The sequence below is a fragment of the Dendropsophus ebraccatus genome, chromosome 1 (genome assembly GCF_027789765.1).
Source record: "Dendropsophus ebraccatus isolate aDenEbr1 chromosome 1, aDenEbr1.pat, whole genome shotgun sequence".
Lineage (NCBI taxonomy): Eukaryota > Metazoa > Chordata > Amphibia > Anura > Hylidae > Dendropsophus > Dendropsophus ebraccatus.
The window spans coordinates 21119723-21139577 of NC_091454.1; the positions used below are offsets into that span (position 1 = coordinate 21119723).

At 44.9% G+C, this 19855-nt stretch overlaps 1 protein-coding gene across 8 annotated transcripts in view; it reads left to right on the forward strand.

Annotated features, from left to right (window-relative positions):
* The window catches only part of EBF1 (EBF transcription factor 1), a 312968-nt gene that overhangs the window by 233455 nt on the left and 59658 nt on the right, over positions 1-19855 (forward strand). For all 8 annotated transcript variants that reach the window (XM_069953297.1, XM_069953328.1, XM_069953313.1 and 5 more), the window contains exons 7-8: positions 2394-2475; positions 17374-17515. In XM_069953297.1, coding sequence (XP_069809398.1) covers positions 2394-2475; positions 17374-17515 — 224 coding nt within the window. The remainder of the gene's footprint in view (positions 1-2393; positions 2476-17373; positions 17516-19855) is intronic.

Sequence of the window (19855 nt, forward strand, 5' to 3'; positions counted from 1 at the left end):
TATAGCGGACAAAGTTGCAGGTAACTGATTACAAATTTATCATTCTGTTTTGTTCAGTTTTGTTTTGGGGCCTCTTTATAGTTATAAATAGGATTACCAAGAGCGACTAGGGTTTCGTAGCAACTTTTTTTTAAAAGGGCAATCTTAACATTTAGAGGACAAAGTTGCAGGTAACTTGTCAAAAACTGATGACAATTTATGGAGGCTTCAGTCCTGTTCTAATGCCCCCTTGTGGTTATACAGGGTAAATGATTACTGTAAGCAACCTAGGGCAACTGTTGTAGATTATTGCAACCGTCATGCAACTTCAACTGTTTTTTTTTTAAATCAAAGTTGCAGGTAGTCACAATGGCAATAATATAATTATTTTATGTTATTATTACCATTACAATGTCATTGAAAGGTGATATGTAATGCGGTCAGTAATCCTAATCGGTTCTTCGACGTCTTCTGCTGTGCTTCGGCGTGGCATCTCAACGCTTCTCCGTGTGATGGAGACATTCTGCTGACAGGAAAGTTTGTCAGCCCTGCAGTTTGGTCAGACTGCGGGAGGGAGAGGAGGTTGCGGCCTCCTGCCAACAATCTTCACCTCACCCTGTGGATAAATTGAGTATCTGGTGTCAGTGCACTTTATGTGTTGGGTTGTGAATGAGAGAGCGCTGACAGCAATGCCACCATGCTGGGGAGTGTGACATCCTCTCCGCGCACTGGTTTCTTTGGCTGGGATGCCAACCTTTCTCGTGTTCCTTAGCTCTTGGCAGTGACGGTCCTTGTCATGTCTCTAGCCTGTAATTGTCACCAGTAATGATAGGCACCTGCTGCAGTCTCTGCTACTGGAATCTGATTGCATTTACTTTACATCAAGTATGAGGTATCCGTTAAAAAAAAAAAAAAAAAAAAATATATATATATATATATATATATATAATTTTTAAAAAATTTATTTAAAAAGTTTGTTTTCTTTTACTTTTTTTTGACACAATACAATCTTTCTGACTTCTTTACACATTCCATAATCTAGGCCGTAATTACAGATCCGCAATCACTTACTTAAAGGGGAAGTCTGTAGATTTCTAAAAAGTTGAATGCAAGTAGGAACTTTCCTCTCCCCTCGCCCGTGGTGAGCAGCGGGACCAGCCTCAGGACCCCCGAGTTGTGACATCATCACAGGGGAAGGTTTGTCCCGACTGATGGACTAGCTGCTCAGCCAACCAGTGACTGGAGCAGCGCCCCACCCTAGTTACTGAACGGCCGAGCTGCACAGTCCATTAACCTGGTCGTGACTAGGGATGGTCCAAACCGAGTTCGGTTTGGGTTCGTATGAACCCGAACTCTCGGTAATGATTCCCGCTGTCTGCCCGCTCCATACAGCGGGCGGATCCAGCGGGAGGACCGCCTGGAAAACTGGGATACAGCCTATGGCTATGGCTGTATCCCAGTTTTCCAGGCGGTCCTCCCGCTGTATCCCGCCACTCACTGCGTATACGGGAAGAGGGAAGTTCATACTCCTGTTCAAATTCCCACCTGCCCCTGCCGGCTGCCACGTTTTAGAAATCGCCTGACTTTACTTCCTTAAGGGCCCTATTACACGGGACGATTATCGTTCGAAAAAAAAGTTAGATCGTTTGGATTTGAACGATAATCGTTTAGTGTAATAGCAGACAACGATTAAACGACTAATGAGAAATCAATAGAATTTGAACCTATCTTTATCGTTGATCGTTCGCAAATCGTTCGCATGGAATAAGATGTCATTCGGTTGTTCGCAGTAGCGACGAGAAGCCGGCCGCAAGAACGAACATAAGTAACTACCATCGTTCTGCGTAATTAAGCGAACGATTTCAGGTCGCTCACCATAGCAGTCGTTTGAGATCGTTTATCGTTAATCGTTGATTGTTGAAAAATCACTTCATGTAATAGTTACCCTTAGTTAGCGCCCGTTGTTTCAATTGGGCTATTCACACGATCAGTAGTGATCAGTAGTAGATTTTTCTTCAGAATTACCAATTGAAGTCTATGGGATCCACAATGTCTATGTATCGTCCGCAAAAAAACCCCCCAAAAAAACGGATTCCCAAAGAAATAACTAAAAGCAATCATGTGACCTTTGAATCACCTTTGACCTTTATAAACAAGCACTGTACAGTTTTTGGATCCACAAAAAAATACGATACAGATGCACTGTGCGCAATTTTTTGTGGAATGCGAACATTGACAGCGGACACAATATACAAGCCAGAAAAAACCTCTGAACGTGTGTATAAGTCTTGTGTAATTGGCGTAGTACGGATGAAACCGTTTTCTGTTTTATTTCTCGTTTTTGTTGATGTTTATTAGTTGTTCTTCATTGGAAAAAATTTTCTTATCTTTTCTCTCATGTTTTATATTTATAGATTCTTCCTAAAATTCTTTCTAAAGTGTAACCAAAACTGCCTGAAGAATGCCGGAAACCCCCGGGATATGCGCAGATTCCAGGTAAGAATATGCCAAACTATATCTATTTTTTTTTTACTTATAAATAAATTTTTTCTTCTTTTTTTTTTACTTTGCTTCTTTTGCTTCTTTTTGATGGGTTAAAAAAATTGTTAGTCGACCATGCAATAAGGGATGTGTAACTGAGAAATGATGGAAGCAAAGGGCCGCACGTGCAATCCATGGCGATCCACGGCTGTCCGCATAGTTATTCAGGACTCATTGCGCGCCCAAATAACGGCCAATATTTGAAAAACAACAGCCGTTATTCCAAAAATAATGGCTATTGTTTTTAAATAACAGACGTTATTTCGGCGCACAATGACGGCCATCCAAAGAAACGGCCAACATAACACAGTGTGGCCTCTGGCTATGTTCTCACACGGTTAAAATGATGGCCTTTTTATCAGACGACTGTTATTTAACGGCAAATAACGGCTGTTTATTTAAAACAATGGCCAATGTTTTAAAATAACGACCAAGAAATGATGGCCTTCCAAAAAAAACGTCCGGCTTTTTGACAGTGTGTGAACATAGCCCAAGGCCACAATGTCTTCTTTTGGCCATTTGATGGCTTTTTTTTTTTTTTTTTTTAAAGCCTGAGCATGTAAAATTTTAACTCCCAATTAGGGATGGTCCGAACCGAGTTTGGTTCGGGTTCGTACGAACCCGAACTCTCGGTAGTGATTCCCACTGTCTGCCCGCTCAGCGGGTGGATCCAGCGGGAGGACCGCCTGGAAAACTGGGATACAGCCATAGCCATAGGCTGTATCCCAGTTTTCCAGGCGGTCCTCCCGCTGTATCCACCCGCTCCACGGAGCGGCCCGACAGCAGGAATCTGATGTCGAGCGTTCGGGTTCATACGAACCCGAACCTCGTAGGGTTTGGACCATCCCTACTCCCAATCCCTTTGTTTTCTGGCAGTGGCTTATTTCTATTTCCCCAATCAAAAAAAAATTGCATGCTCGGAAAAACCAATTGTATATAAGAAGGATAGAGGAATAGCCTTTGGCCATCAGTGTTTAAGAACAATAGATTTAAAGAGGTAGTTCACCAAAAAAAAAAAATATATATTTTTTTTAAATTAACGGGTGCCAGAGATTTGCAACTTACTTCTATTAATAAAAACTCAAGTCTTCCGGTAAAAAAAAAAAATCATAGATAAAATAGTTAAAGGGGTTGTTCATATATATATATATATATATATATATATATATATATATATATATATATAATTAATTTTTATTTATTTTTTTCAGTTCAACTGGTGCCAGAAAATGCCATAGATTTGTAATTTACTTCTATTAAAAATTCTCAAGTCTTCTAGTACATGAAGTGGTGTATTCTTTCCAGTCTGGAAAGCAGGAGAGGTTTTCTAACGGGATTCACCACAGCTCTGGAGAGTTCCTGACATGGACAGAGGGGGCAGCAGAGAGCACTGTGTCAGACTGTAGAAAATACACCACTTCCTGCAGGAAATACAGCAGCTGATAAGTACCGGAAGACTTGAGAATTTTTAATAGAAGTAAATCACAAATCTATGGCACTTTCTGGCACCAGTTGATTTAAAAAAAAGGGAATTATATATATATATATATATATATATATATATATACAACCCCTTTAACTATTTTATCTATAAAAAAAAATGTATTATTGTTATTAATTCACAGAATTCTTTAAATATTATTTTTTTCATCCTTTCTATATAACATTCTATCCGAAGTTTCTACTATAAAGTGTCCCGGAGAAAAAAGTAGCTGATAGAGATAAGTCTGTGCACCTTCCAGGGTGATTTCCTAAGGACACGGCCCACATTCCCTAATGGCCCTGACTATAACACATTGAAGACTTTCCCTCCATGTTCAGCCACTTAGGAAAATTCAATTAGTGCAGTTAATTAAATTGCAAACTACAACAAAAAAAAGTAATATTTTAATTTGCAGGAGATCAAAGCAGGTGGCGGCAGTCTAAATGGGCATGACATCATCTGAAGTCCATTTAAAATCCATTCCCCCTTCCTCTTACATGCGAATGGCTTGTAATTTGGCTCCGTTTCACAACCTATGCATTTTTTAAATGTAAAAAGGTTCTAGGAGAGTGGAGGAGAAGACGCGGAGGGCCCCCCGGTACTGACTCCATTACCACGTGCCATTACTACCGCGCACTATTAAAGGTGCTCCCTGTAAAAATGTAATTTGTTCTTAACTGGGAATTTATAGGGCATTTAGTACTTAATCAATGTGTATAGCATTTCTATAAGGATGCAATCAGCATATACAGCATTAGGGGCAATGGAAGGTTATCACCCTATCAGATGTACCCCTCTTTGTACAGAGTTTTATTTAAAGGGATATTCCAGTGGGGGGATGCATTAATTTTTATTATTATTTTTTTTTTTACATTACTTTAATAAATGTATATAACTTTGTAATATAAAAGTAGATAGATAGACAGATAGGAGATACATAGATAGATAGTAACATCCCTTTAAGCCTATGTTTCACTCCTTTAAAGGGGTTATCCAGGATTCAAAAAACATGGCTGCTTCTCCCCCCCCCCCCCCCCTAAAAAAAAAAAAAAAAAAAGCACCACTCCTTTCCTCTGTTCCATTGAAGTGAGTGGAACCTACCAAAATAAGGCAAATATGGTGCTGTTTATCAAAGAAAGCCCCTTTAAGAAGCCTAAGAACATAACTGGGGATTTAATAAACCATCCGTATGGAAATATAAAATATAGAAATATGACTATAATATGGGAAATTACACATCCCTAGAAAGATGTTCACAAGTTTTTGCCGCTCATCAGTGCAGAGCATGTTGCTGGTTGGCTAGCATAGTATAGACGGAAACAGAAACATAGAGACCATAGGGGAAATTTATCAAACATGGTGTAAAGTGAAACTGGCTCAGTTGCCCCCGGCAACCAATCAGATTCCACCTTTCATTCCTCACAGACTCTTTGGAAAATGAAAGGTGGAATCTGATTGGTTGCCGGGGGCAACTGAGCCAGTTTCACTTTACACCATGTTTGATAAATCTCCCCAATGTGAACGCCATAGAGATTTTATCCTTTAAAGTGACTAGATCCCCACAATATATAGGCAGCATGTATGTACTATGTCACAAGACACAACAATATAATTCCCATGGGTCCATTGAGGTGACAGATTGGTTGTCCCTTTCTCAAAATAGACCTACCAAGGACCAGTTCTCCTTCCTTCCCCGACACAAGTGGGGACATTTATAAAGGGTCCGGCAGGGGTGTACGCCAGGAAGATTCGCCCCTACCCCTGGCGTACACTTGCTGTATGCCCCGCTCGCCTGATGGGCGGGCAGGGGAGGCGTGGCAAGGTGGGGAGGAGGTGTAGCCTCCTTCCGCGCCTTATTTATTATTTACATCTGCTCGCACCCGGAAGCAGGTGTAGATTTGGTGCGCTGGGTGCAGGGTCAAGGCATGCACCTCTTAGTGAATCCGGCCAGGAAAAGGGGGCGAGGCCTAATTTATGACTGGCATTCGAGAACGTCAGTCTTGATGCTAGCTATATATATTACCTTCATACACTGTTACTTGTTCATTACCAGTTGGTATTTGCCACTCACCAGTACAGAGCTTGTTGCTGGCTGGCTAACATAGTATAGAAGGAGAGTAGGTAAACTGCATGCACATGTTAGCCAGACCAGTTCTATACAATATATAGGCCGCAGGTATATCCTATGTCACAGCATGCAATGATATACTTTGCATGGGGGGCGACAGACTGGTGGTCCCCATCTCTATTACATCTTCACCTCCCAAGGACCCGGTTTTATCTACTGTCAATGCTCAAGAATTTTATTCCTTTCCATCAGTCGGAGCTGCTATATTTATATTACCTTCAGGGCTTGAAGGCCGATACAGTGTTAATTGTTCATTACCCAGTTGCACTTCCTCGGCAGAACAGAGACGGGGGGGATGAGGTCTCTGGGTAGCGCCAGTCTTATTAGTCTAAGGTTGTCAGTATGAAAAGGTGGTCTGTCTGTTTCAGGCCATGATTAATGTTATTCTATATTAGAAGCATGCTCCGGCTTTTAATCTAGATTACCATCACGGCGCTGGCGCACCTGTATAATTACCAGTAAATGGCTATTGTTATTAGATCCGTGTCACCATGCTGGCATTCTCCAGTCATGAGCGGCGTCTCGGAGGATGGCGGGCCGTGAGTGTTCTCGGCGGGCAGAGATCTGTGTAGGTGAGTGGCAGCGACACGCGGGAGGCTCCTGATCTCTGGACCTGTAACGACATTCTGTCAGGAGTGCCATCTTCACAGCAGTGCCGTCTCGCAACGTGTAAACAGAGATTGCTTAATTACGTAGGTCATGTCAATTAGGGTGACCTTTGCATTTTCCCGGAATTAATCACGCTCTCCCATGCTCAGGAAGTAGTCGGAGCTTCATAGGCAGCGCCATTAAGTCAGCAGTCCCACATAATTCCCTAATAAATGATTTAGAAGGCTGCAGACGAAGCAAACAGCCGCATCGGAGTCTTGTCGCTGTCTTCATCGTTTCCATAGCGGGGGAAGGAGCCTGATGTCTCGCTGATCATAGGGCTAATGACCTGTTTATTACAAGGTGTTAACGAACACAAAGTGAGATCATTTCGATCTCTGTCATATCGCGGTACGACGTTGATTCATCATTGTCAGGACAATGGCAATATGGCTGACGTGGGGTATATAAAAAATGTAATGTATAGCATATATATGTATCTGCAAATGATTTCCTAGTAGTTGCCTAGCAACCACTGGACATTGGCTTTTGGTGACCACCATTATACTACATTACACAGTCTCAGGGGTGGTCATGGAAATTGTTGTGTGAACTGTCTTTACACTAATATATTTAGGGTCATTTGAGGAAGGCTTTAGGTCAGGGGTGGGGAACCTTTTCCATGTCGAGGGCCGGTCGGGCATTAATAAAATCATTTGAGGGCCGCATACCGTGCCCGGCAGTCAGTAGCGGGGGTTTCCAGCACCCAGGGCAAGGCAAGGTATTGTTCCCCTAGTGCCCCTGCTATTGTAGTTAACCCCCAGCCATGTCCCTGGTAGCCTAGTTAACCCCCATCAGTCATGTCCCTGGTAGCCTAGTTAACCCCCCCAGCCATGTCCCTGGTAGCCTAGTTATCCCCCCCCATCAGTCATGTCCCTGGTGGCCTAGTTATCCCCCCCATCAGTCATGTCCCTGGTGGCCTAGTTAACCCCCATCAGGCATGTCCCTGGTGGACCAGTTAACCCCCATCAGGCCTGTCCCTGGTAGCCTAGTTAACCGCCATCAGGCATGTCCCAGGTAGCCTAGTTAACCCCCATCAGGCATGTCCCTGGTAGCCTAGTTAACCCACATCAGTCATGTCCCTGGTAGCCTAGTTAACCCACATCAGTCATGTCCCTGGTAGCCTAGTTAACCCCCATCAGGCATGTCCCTGGTGGCCTATTTAACCCCCATCAGGTATATCCCTGATAGCCTAGTTAACCCACATCAGTCATGTCCCTGGTAGCCTAGTTAATCCCTCATTCATGTCCCTGGTAGCCTAGTTAACCCCCCCATCAGGCATGTCCCTGGTAGCCTAGTTAACCCCCCATCAGGCCTGTCCCTGGTAGCCTAGTTAACCCCCATTTGTCATGTCCCTGGTGGCCTAGTTAACCCCCAACAGTCATGTCCCTGGTGGCCTAGTTAACCCCCATCAGGCCTGTCCCTGGTAGCCTAGTTAACCCCCCCAGTCATGTCCCTGGTAGCCTAGTTAACCCCCATCAGGCATGTCCCCGGTGGACCAGTTAACCCCCAACAGTCATGTTCCTGGTAGCCTAGTTAACCCCTATCAGGCATGTTCCTGGTGGCCTAGTTATCCCCCCCATCAGGCATGTCCCTGGTAGCCTAGTTAACCCCCAACAGTCATGTCCCTGGTGGACCAGTTAACCCCCAACAGTCTTGTCCCTGGTGGCCTAGTTATCCCCCCCCCCCCCATCAGTCATGTCCCTGGTGGACTAGTTAACCCCCATCAGTCATGTCCCTGGTAGCCTAGTTATCCCCCCCATCAGTCATGTCCCTGGTAGCCTATTTAACCCCCAAATAAAAAAAAATAAACATCCCACTCACCTTACCTCCGCTCCCACGCTGCCCAGGTCCTCTTCTCTCCCAGGTCCTCTGTGCCGGTCTTCTCCTGCAGGCGGCGCGCGATGAAATGACGTCATCGCACGCAGCCCGCAGGAGACTGAAGACACGCGCCGCTCTGGAGGAGGAAGGAGCCGACACAGACAGCACGGCAGCTGTCACAGACACCGGAGGATGCTGTGTGCGCCGGCTCCTTCCTCCTCCAGAGCAGCGCGTGTCACAGGGGAGCTGCGGGCCGCGGGCCGCATCGGGAGGTCTCAGGGGCCGGATGCGGCCCGCGGGCCGGAGGTTCCCCACCCCTGCTTTAGGTGCATAAGCCGACTGTATCCTGAAAGGGTGTTTTCTCAGTATCCAGTGGACTATGAGGCTATGTTCACACAATGTATGTGTGCAACAATTTGCAACAAAGGCCGTGATTTATACAAAACATACGTTGTCCGTGAATGAACACTAAGGGGGGGATTTATGAAGATCGTCGTACAAGTACGCCGGTCTTATATTAGGCCCCGCTCCCTTTCCCCCGGCAGGATACACTAAGAGACGGACACCTACAGCAGGTGTAGAGTGTAGATCATCATTACTTACGCCTGCGAGGCCACGCCTCCTCCCCGCCTTATCACGCGCCCGCAAGCTCTGCCAGCCCGTCCATCAGGCGAGCTGGGCGTACGGGAGGTGTACGCCAGGGAGAAGGGGTGAATCTGCACCTTTTCTCTGGCGTATGCCTCTGGCGTACACTTCGTAGATCCTACCCATAGCTGGGATGATCTTTAGTAACAACGGCCATTCTGTGACCCGGCCAGGTCACAGAACGGCCGATGTGTTTCTCGCAATGTGAACATGGCCTGAGGTTTTATGGGCCACTCCCTTGTACAGTTTTTTGCCATGGGGACCCATTACCCCCCCCATACAAATACGTACCTGGCTCAGCACAGGCTTCCAGTGTTCCTCTCTTTCCCAGCTGTGAACCACACAAGTAATGGGGCAGAGAGCGGCCTCTTGTGGCTGGAGGTGCAATACAGTAGGAAGTCAATGGCTTCTTGCTTTGTCAGTCAGAGCGCTGACAGTTAAAGGACCAGACCTGCAGGCCCCCTTAGTGCACGGGCCTCGTAGCAGTGGCGTGGTCTGCCTTCATGGTGGTTACGCCACTGGACTGGCAGGTTTTTATTCAATTATACAGAAACATTTACGCATTTGTACACATAGGCTTTCCTAAAAAAAAGTATTTACTATATATGTTTTGAGGATATCTTCCCAATATTTACCACCAATGGAAGGCTGATATGCTAGATGGAAAGAGCCTGGGGTTAGAGGTTTTTGTCCCACTGGAGAGATCCACTAGGTAGTTATAGGGACAGATTTTAGTTTAGGTACTGTTTCTCTTGAAGAGACTTATTTTCAGCCAATGGGGAAAAAGCATGTAAATTAGCTCCCTTCCGGAAGAGGAAGAAAAAAAGTCAAAGCTAGTCAAAGTAGAATCTAAACTTTTTAAAAACAAGATGGCGTCTTATTACATTAAAGGTGTTATCCCAGGCATATCAAATGGATGATCTAGTCTTACGACTGGACAATATTGCAGTATATTGAAGTGCCAAGGACGACCAGATACCAAGATTAAAAAAGGCTGCAGCTCCGGAAAAAGCACTTGACCCATTATATAGCTGACTGGCGGAGTTAGGCCCCCACCGATGTAATATCTAAGGCCTATCCCGAGGCTAGATAACCTCTTTAAGTTGTATGGAGCAATGTATTTAGTATGATAGAATGTTCTCGATTGGATTCATATATGGAGGCCCCTACTGTTACTGGTTCATACCATCCCTCTCCAACATCTCAGAGCCTTACAGTCTGGTTTTGGTTGCCCCCCCCCCCCGCAACATCCCCTTCCCATTCTCTTCTTGCCATGGGCACCATGGCTGGCCTCTATAGTATAAATTCCCATGAGGTCAGAGGTGTAACTTGACATGTTGGGTGTAAGATTAGTAAAACTCACTATGTGCCATGTATAACTGGTATGTTCTTATGGAGCCTGGGTTTGACTACTTCTCCACCCCCCCATGGATCCAAGCATCCTCCTCAACTCCCTTTAGTCCCTATGAAACCTATGAAAGCCCTTTGGTATAATATGCACCAACTGAGATGCAGTAGCGAACGCCACTTTTTTAGCCCCCTCCGTGTGAACAAGCCCTTAAAACAGCTGACAGCGTAAAATTCCCTCAGTAAATTTGGCGTCCGTGCCTGTAACAGACGCTAATGTTACATAACTCTGAGAATCCTGCGAACATTCTGCGGGGGGATTCCTAAACTGCTATGCCGCTTTATCTGAAAACAACAGGCTGGCACTGGAGCAAATAATTATATACACTGACACAGCAACATGCTTCCCCTCTGTAAATATAACCATCTGTCCGCCGCTCCGCTCCGCGCTCCAGCTCCACACAGTTTTTTTTTAATTTTCAGATATTATTCAAAAAAAGAACAAGAGTAGAGGATGATACGTTTTCTGTATATGAGGGTGTGTTAAGTGTTATTAGCCTTAGTAGTAGTAATAGTAATATTAACCCTGTATGTATGAATGTGAACAGCAAGGCTTCCAGCCACGTCACAGTGTATGCATGGAACTTGTTTTCACTGCAAGACACTGCAGATTTATTTAATGCATGCATATATAAATGTAAAAACTACTCTGCCACAAAAGTAAAAAAAAAATGTTGATGAGCAGCAGTCTATGTGAGAGAGAAGGACCATATGCAGCAGTCTATGTGAGAGAGGGGGAGCCTTGGGAGGAAATCTATGTGAGAACACCATGTCTGGCAGTCTATGGGAGAGGGGGCCATAGGTAGCAGTCTGTGTGATAGAGGGGGCCATGAATGTCAGTCTATGTGAGAGATAGGCTATGAGTGGCAGTCTGTGTGATATAGAGGGCCATGAGTTTCAATCTATGTGAAAGAGGTGGCCATGAGTGTCGGTGTGAGAAAGACGGCCACAAGTAGAAGTCTATGTGAAAAAGAGAGCTATGCTTTGTAGTCTTTGAAAAAGAGGTGGCCATGAGTGTCAGTCTATGTGAAAGAGGTGGCCATGATTGTCAGTCTGTGTGATAGAGGGGTTATAAGTAGCAGTCTGTGTGATAAAGGGGGCCATGAGTTTCAATCTGTGTGAAAAAGGGGCCATGAGTAGCAGTCTATGTCAGAGACTATGTGAAAGAGGTGACCATGAGTGTTAGTATGTGTGAGAGAGGGGCCATGACTGTCAGTCTATGTGAGCGAGGGGCCATGAGTGGCAGTCTATGTGAGAGAGGGGCCATAAGTGGCAGTCTGTGTGAGAGGGGGCCATAAGTGGCAGTCTATTTGACAAAGGGGGCCATGAGTGTCAGTCTATGTCAGAGTCTATGTGAAAGAGTTGGCAATGAGTGTCAGTCTATGTGAAAGAGGTGACCATGAGTGTCAGTATGTGTGAGAGAGGGGCCATGAGCCCATGACTGTCAGTCTATGTGAGCGAGGGGCCATGAGTGGCAGTCTATGTGAGAGAGGGGCCATAAGTGGCAGTCTGTGTGAGAGGGGGCCATAAGTGGCAGTCTATTTGACAAAGGGGGCCATGAGTGTCAGTCTATGTGAGAGGGGGCCATGAGTGTCAGTCTATGTGAGAGGGGGCCATGAGTGTCAGTCTATGTGAGAGGGGGCCATGAGTGTCAGTCTATGTGAGAGGGTGCCATGAGTGTCAGTCTATGTGAGAGGGTGCCATGAGTGTCAGTCTATATGAGAGGGGGCCATGAGTGTCAGTCTATGTGAGAGGGTGCCATGAGTGTCAGTCTATGTGAGAGGGTGCCATGAGTGTCAGTCTATGTGAGAGGGGGCTATGAGTGTCAGTCTATGTGAGAGGGTGCCATGAGTGTCAGTCTATGTGAGAGGGGGCCATGAGTGTCAGTCTATGTGAGAGGGGGCTATGAGTGTCAGTCTATGTGAGAGGGTGCCATGAGTGTCAGTCTATGTGAGAGGGGGCTATGAGTGTCAGTCTATGTGAGAGGGTGCCATGAGTGTCAGTCTATGTGAGAGGGGGCCATGAGTGTCAGTCTATGTGAGAGCGGGGCCATGAGTGGCAGTCTGTGTGAAAGGGGGGACATAAGTGGCAGAGTATGTGAGGGGGGGCATGAGTGGCAGTCTGTGTGAGAGGGGGGCCATGAGTGGCAGTCTATGTGAGAGGGGGCCATGAGTGGCAGTCTATGTGAGAGGGGGGCCATGAGTGGCAGTCTGTGTGAAAGGGGGGACATAAGTGGCAGTGTATGTAAGAGGGGGACATGAGTGGCAGTCTGTGTGAGAGGGGGGCCATGAGTGGCAGTCTATGTGAGAAGGGGCCATGAGTGGCAGTCTATGTGTGAGGGGGCCATGAGTGGCAGTCTATGTGTGAGGGGGCCATGAGTAGCAGTCTATGTGTGAGGGGGCCATGAGTGGCAGTCTGTGTGAGAGGGGGCCATGACTGCAAGTCCATTTGGTAGTGAGCATGGGAAGCTGTTTATATGAGAGTGGCCTTTTGGTCTATTCGGGGGTCTGAATCAGTTTTGAGAGCTCCATCATTTTCTTGTTTCCCCCAATATGATAGGAGGTCACCTCTGATTCCCCAGATGTAACAGTAATTATGTTCTCTATGATTGGGTTATAACATGAGGAGAGGGGGCAGACATTTTCTCCTCAGATAGATACCTACATACGGTAGGCCGTCCTGTTTAATAAGCAATCTTTCATTTCTACAAATGGAACAAGTGTTCCATAGCGTTCTGTTCTCGATAGCGATTTGGACATTGTATCCTCTGTATTAGAATGACGCCTCTGTCTGATAGAATCTCTGTATCGTGCAAAGAATCTGGGCGAGTGAGGAGGAGAAGGGGTTTGATTGACAGATCTGTGAGCGGGGTCATGATCCTACCTTCCCTCAAAGCATTCTGGGATTGTGCTAAGATCCCCTTGTGATCCCAGTGGCTAAACCAGAATAATGTCATCAGCTTTTATTTGGTGCATTCTGGGAAATAACTGTATGGCTTCATGTTTCTTTTATTGCATATTTTTAAAGCGGTACTAAACCTTAGGCATGTCTATTAGCTGCTCAGTCTTCTAGGATCTGTTGTTCCCTTTTATCAGCCGCCAGGAAACAATCTTGCCTATGTCAACCTTCCTGATTGTGACGTCTCCGCAATCTTTATTTATTGTACATTATATGGCTGGCGTGAAATTAAAAAAAAAAATAATTAAATAAATTAAAAAAAAAAAATCCATTCTTGCCCATAGGCTGGCAACAATCAGAAACCCACCATAACTGCAGGATTTTGGGGGGCCATGAGTTGTATTCTATGTGAAAGAGGTGGCCATAAGTGGAAGTCTATGTGAGAGAGGGCACCATGAGTGTCAGTCTGTGTGTAGAGGGGTGCATGAGTGTCAGTCTAAGCAAGAGGGGGCTATAAGTGGCAGTCTGTATGAGAGAGGAGGCAATGAGTGGCAGTCTATATGAGAGAGAGGGTGCCATAAGCTGCGGTCCATATGAGAGAGGGGGCCATAAGTGGCAGTCTATGTGAGGGAGGGGACCATGAGTGGCAGTGTATGCGAAAGAGAGGGGTCCATGAGTGGCACTCTAAGTAAGAGAGGGGCTCATGAATTTCAGTCTATGTTAGAGAAGGGACCATAACTGGCATTCTATATGAGAGAGGGCGCCATGAGTGGCAATCTAAGTGAGAGGGGGCTATAAGTGGCAGTCTGTATGAGAGAGGGGGCCAGGAGTGGCAGTATATATAAGAGAGGGCGCCATGAGTGGCAGTCTATATGGGGGGGGGGGGCATGAGTGGCACTCTATATGAGAAGGGGCTGTAAGTGGAAGTCTATATGAGAAAGGGTGCCAGTCTATGCGAAAGAGAGGGGTCCTTAAGTGGCACTCTAAGTAAGAAAGGGGGCCATGAATTTCAGTTTATGTTACAGAGGGCTATATGAGAGGGGGGGCCGTAATTGGAAGTCTATATTAGAGAGGGTGCCATGAGTGTCAGTCTATGTGAAAGGGGGGGCATGAGTGGCACTCTAAGTGAGAGGGGGCTATAAGTGGCATGAGTGGTGCTCTAGGTAAGAGAGGGGGCCATGAATTTCAGTCTATGTTAAAGAGGGAACCATAAGTGGCAGTCTATATGAGAGAGAGGGACATAAATGGCAGTCTATATGAGAGAGAGGGCCATAAACGTCAGTCTATATGAGAGAGAGAGACATAAATGGCAGTCTATATGAGAGAGAGGGCCATAAACGTCAGTCTATATGAGAGAGAGAGAGAGAGAGAGAGAGAGAGATAAGTGGCAGTCTATATGAGAGAGGGCCATAAGTGGCAGTCTATATGAGAGAGAGATATAAGTGGCAGTCTATATGAGAGAGAGGGCCATAAGTGGCAGTCTATATGAGAGAGAGGGCCATAAGTGGAAGTCACTATGAGAGGGGACCATGAGTGTCAGTCTATGTGAAAGAGGGGGGGGGCATGAATAGCAGCCTATGTAAGAGAGGGCCATGAGTGGGAGTCTATTCGATAGGGAGCAGTGTGAGGGTGATATATTGATCTGGTTTGGGTCTGAATGAATACTGCAGGCCCCATCTTTTTATAATTTTACTCCAATGTGATGTCGGTCCCCGTCGTCAGTCTCTATTGTATCTGCAGCATGGTATCAGGAGTTTCGGGCAGATTTAAGAACACTTAAAGTAAAGAAAATGCCATACACATCCCTGAGTGGCATCAGGCGAGAAACCAGGCCCCGCGAGCAGACATCGGGTCAGCACGATGACCTCATAAGCGTGTCACCCCTTCACGTGGCACTCAAAGCAAAGAAGGGTTACACTGATAGATTTACAAAGGGACCTGGGAAGAATGCCAGAGTACCACAAAGTCTTTTTTTTTTTTTTTTTTCATCCCGTTCTGGCAGCTGAAACATTAGGTAACTGATCCATTAGTCCTAGTCTATTGGTCTCTCTCTCATATCTCAAGTGAGGTGATTCTAATTAAATGAATCTGCATGTCAATCTATCGGTGATCAATCAAAAGGAGCCCACCCTTCCGTCCCCCCCTCCTCTGCAGCCGGGAGAGCCGGCGGCTGACAGCAGCTGATAATGGAGGAAACAGTGCAGTGTCGAGCTAAGTCAATTAGTCAACATAATAGGTGGATTATAGAGGAACGGAGCAAAACGGCAGGATTGTGTACGTTGGCACGTAGCGCCAGACAGGGTGGCAATTAACAGATAATTATTATATTTGGGTGCAAAAGGAATAAACACATCTCCTAGGGCGACTCTGTCTACAATCGGCGTAGACCCCCTACCCCACCCCCCTTCATCATCATCACCCTCCGTACCTGCACAATAGGGTATAGTCCATTATACCACACAAAGTCTTTTTTTTTTCTCTCTTTTCCCTCTTCCTATCTTTATTAAGTATTTAGAGGAACAATTGTCGCCGTAGTAATTTACACGCAGACTTTGGCATTTTTATCTCACTTATTTCCCAATATAATCTGTTTCAATGTGAAGCGTTTTTTATTACGCTTGTAATGCCAAAACATCTCGGCTGGGTTAACTATTTAAAATAAATCAGCCGGAGCCGCAGTTTATGTCAGCAAATGAAATAGAGCGCAGGAAGCGATGTATTTTCCGTCAACCAGGGTCTTCTTTCAACTCCGTTTACAACTGAGCGGGCTTTGGCGGTGAGTTTTTTTTTTTTTTTTTTCCGTGACATCTTTTGTAGTAGTGACAGCACAGATGCTTCCATATCAGATTTCTGCTGTTACTACAAGCAATGGAACACTGGAATATGTAGTAGGGAAGCTAAATTGCTGTCACGGCTTAGAAACCAAGGTTGGGATGAGGGGTAGGCAGAGGAAGGCAGTGGGGGGAGGGGGTTTTGTAAGTTTTTTAACATTTCCGTCTATAGCTGATATATATTTATGGGAATGACATACACAGGAACAAATATTGGCATTTGGCTCTGTTACCAGGTCCTCGGGGGCGTTTCTCAGGCTGTTCAGGGGTGGGGCTTAAGTGTCTTGGTTTTGCCTTTTCATTTGTTGCTAAGTATGCAGGCACAACATGCATCCATAGCAGAGTTGAAGCAAACCTGTGAAGCATATCCCCTCCACCCCCACTGATTTTAAACCCCTGCTTTTGGTACCTAGAGAATTTGTCCCACCCCTGAAGGGCTATATACACATTCTGGTAATTTTTGTTGGTTCTGCAGTAAGGATGATACCAAAAGAACAGAATTTCGTGATATGATCTCAACTTGTTGGCAAATAAAGTTAATACTGTGCAGAATTGGGCAGCATGGGTAGCATAGTATAAGGATAAGGGGCAACACCATATCGCTAATAGTCAACACTTGGTTATAACTCTGATAAGTTGTACACCACCTATGGAGGACCTTTAGGCTATGTTCATACACTGTCAAAATGACGTCCGCCATTTTGATAGTGTGTGAACATGGCTGTGAGCTACGTATTGGATCACAATGTACAAAAGGCTGGGGTGCACTGTCCTCCAAGGTCCTCTATGGGTCTAGAATGAATTTGAAAGTCAACTTGATGCTTCAAACATTTTAAACATTGCAATCTGTATATACAATTCCATGGTTATAAGGAATTTTGGGTCATAGGGATTGTGAATGCCAGACTAAGGTGGATGGTAAACGTTTGACCTTTGTCCAGCCATGTCTAGTGCACACCATCTTAGTAATCCATCTTGGTGTCTCGTTACAGGTTGTTGTGTCTACCACCATCAATGTGGACGGACATGTGCTGGCTGTATCGGATAATATGTTCGTCCATAACAACTCAAAACACGGAAGAAGGGCGCGCAGGCTGGACCCCTCGGATGGCACTCCTTCGTATCTTGAACATGGTAAGATACCCTAGTTATTGTTTTACAAAATCTACGTCATTGGGTTCAACCACAGAACTATAGTCCACTCCACATAAAGAAGGTATAGACTGAAAAATGGACCTAATCAAATGTCATACATGAAGTGATATCTAAGGCAACTGGACTTAGATTACCTATAGACAGATCAAGATATTGGTTTCTTAGCAATACTTAATATTAAAAGAGGCTGAAAGAATAGCGCCTCTAGTGGTCAAAACATATAAGAAGATTAGAATATTAAATAGAACTGAATGGGGGAACTTATGAAAGGTGACTAGCGCACATGCTAAATATTGTGCATCGTACGCAATGCAGCTTTCTCCCATTATAAATCAGTACCAAGGATTTCATGGATTTCAGACGTGGATTTCTACGAGGATTTTAAAGTGCAATTTTTAAATATACCATGTGAGTAAGCCCTAACATTGTCCCATACTGACCTCTATTTGTCGGGTTATAAAAAACTCTAGGATCAGACTACACAGGGTTTGTTTGTAGTCTGTTATCCTGGAGACAAATAATTTTGCATAGGAGCTGTAGACACAAAGGGGGACATTTATTATTGTTACACCCCTGGCGTATTCCTACCTTCTCCGTGGTGTATACCAGCGGTGATGAGCGGAATGGGGGGGTGGGGGGTTGTTGCAGCAAGGTAGGGACCCTCACCCTCACTGTGTAGATTTCTGTATGGCAGGCACTGGTCCTGCCGGACTTACCTTAGAGGCATGCACTTAGTAAATTCTTTAGTGTGAATGGGGGCAGGGCCTAATTTAAGACTGGTGTGTCGGTCTTAATAAATGTCCCCCAAAATGTTACATTTTACTGTGCGAACCAGCCTTATCATCGTCCAATGCTGAAATAGGGGAGAGATTAAAATTGTATGACTGCAAAACCAGACTACACAAGGTTTGTTTGTAGTCTGTTACCTTGGAGACACCTAGTTCTGCATAGCATCTATAGATATAACTATAACAGTAAATATAACTATTTTGTGACCGATATAAAATTATAACTGTAGAGAAATAATTGAATTCTCCGACCTACTTTCTGATTGCTTCCCCATACGATTCTCTGTGAAGTTCCAGATCTATTTGGATTTTTTTTTTTTTAAAAAAAGACTAATCAAATCCGGTAACGACTCCAAATCACAGGGCTGATGTGCGCGGAGGGAAGCATACGTATCTCATCCCTTCCCCGGTGACTAAAGGCTTTAGTCTCATCCAGGGATAGTGCAGGACCCCTCTGAGCTGCCAGCTGCACTACATTATTATTCAATGATTGAATATGCTACAAGGGAAAGCAGGGGAACTCGTCACCCTGACAGCATTCCGGGGAGAAGTGACTAAATTACTTTATGTACCATTAGTGCTAGCAGCTACGCTGAACTCTCTGCCAGTGTTTATGCAAATGAAAGCGAGCAGACTCAAGAGGTCCTGGCAGCCAGAGAGGAGACTGACAAGATGTTAAATGTTCCTCTTTTTAAATGGCCGGTTCAATTTATTTCGCTTTGCCTCCTGCTTGTGAGGATTTCTTTATCTAGGCGTTCAATATTAATACATTTACATCAGACAAATCTTTTCTTCTGGAGGCTTCCAGAGTAATAAAATAACATTCAGGAGGCAGGATGGGAACGTGTATTGGCCTCTTGTCAGAGGAGCTTGCTAGGATTTGTTCCTTTAAATTTTTTTTTAATTATCATATAAGTGGGGTTTTTTTTCTATATCTTGTGTCCATTAAACAAGGGGGTATATGAGGGTATATGGGTCAGACTACACAGGGTTTGTTTGTAGTCTGTTACCCTGGAGATAAATAATTTTGCATAGGAGCTGTATAAACAAAGGGGGACATTTATTATTGTTACACCCCGGCGTATTCTTACCTTTTTTGTGGTGTATACCAGCCGTGACGAGCAGGATGAGGGGGGGGGGGGGGGGGGGGGTTGCAGTTCTGTAATGTAGATGTATAGTCAGTTCAGTGTTTTTCTTTAAAATTGATGCCAGTCCATTGGGAACCCTTTCAATGCTATTTTCTGCCTCTTATCTGGGTATAGAACCTTCAGACTACCAGAATTTTTCTGTAAGCCATGTTGTCATGTTAATAACGTTATTGCCCATAGGGCTCAATGAGAGCGCAACATAGCACAGGTGGGTCATGTTACGGTATGACAAAAGTTAGTAAGTTATAACTTTCAATTTGAGTCCCTCTTACTCACCTCACCCTGTTCCAACACCATGCCCTATGATGACTTCATCCAGTTGACCTTGGCCTTGATCTTGAGCAGTTCCATTGCCTGGTACTTGAGGTTCTGCTATGGCTAAA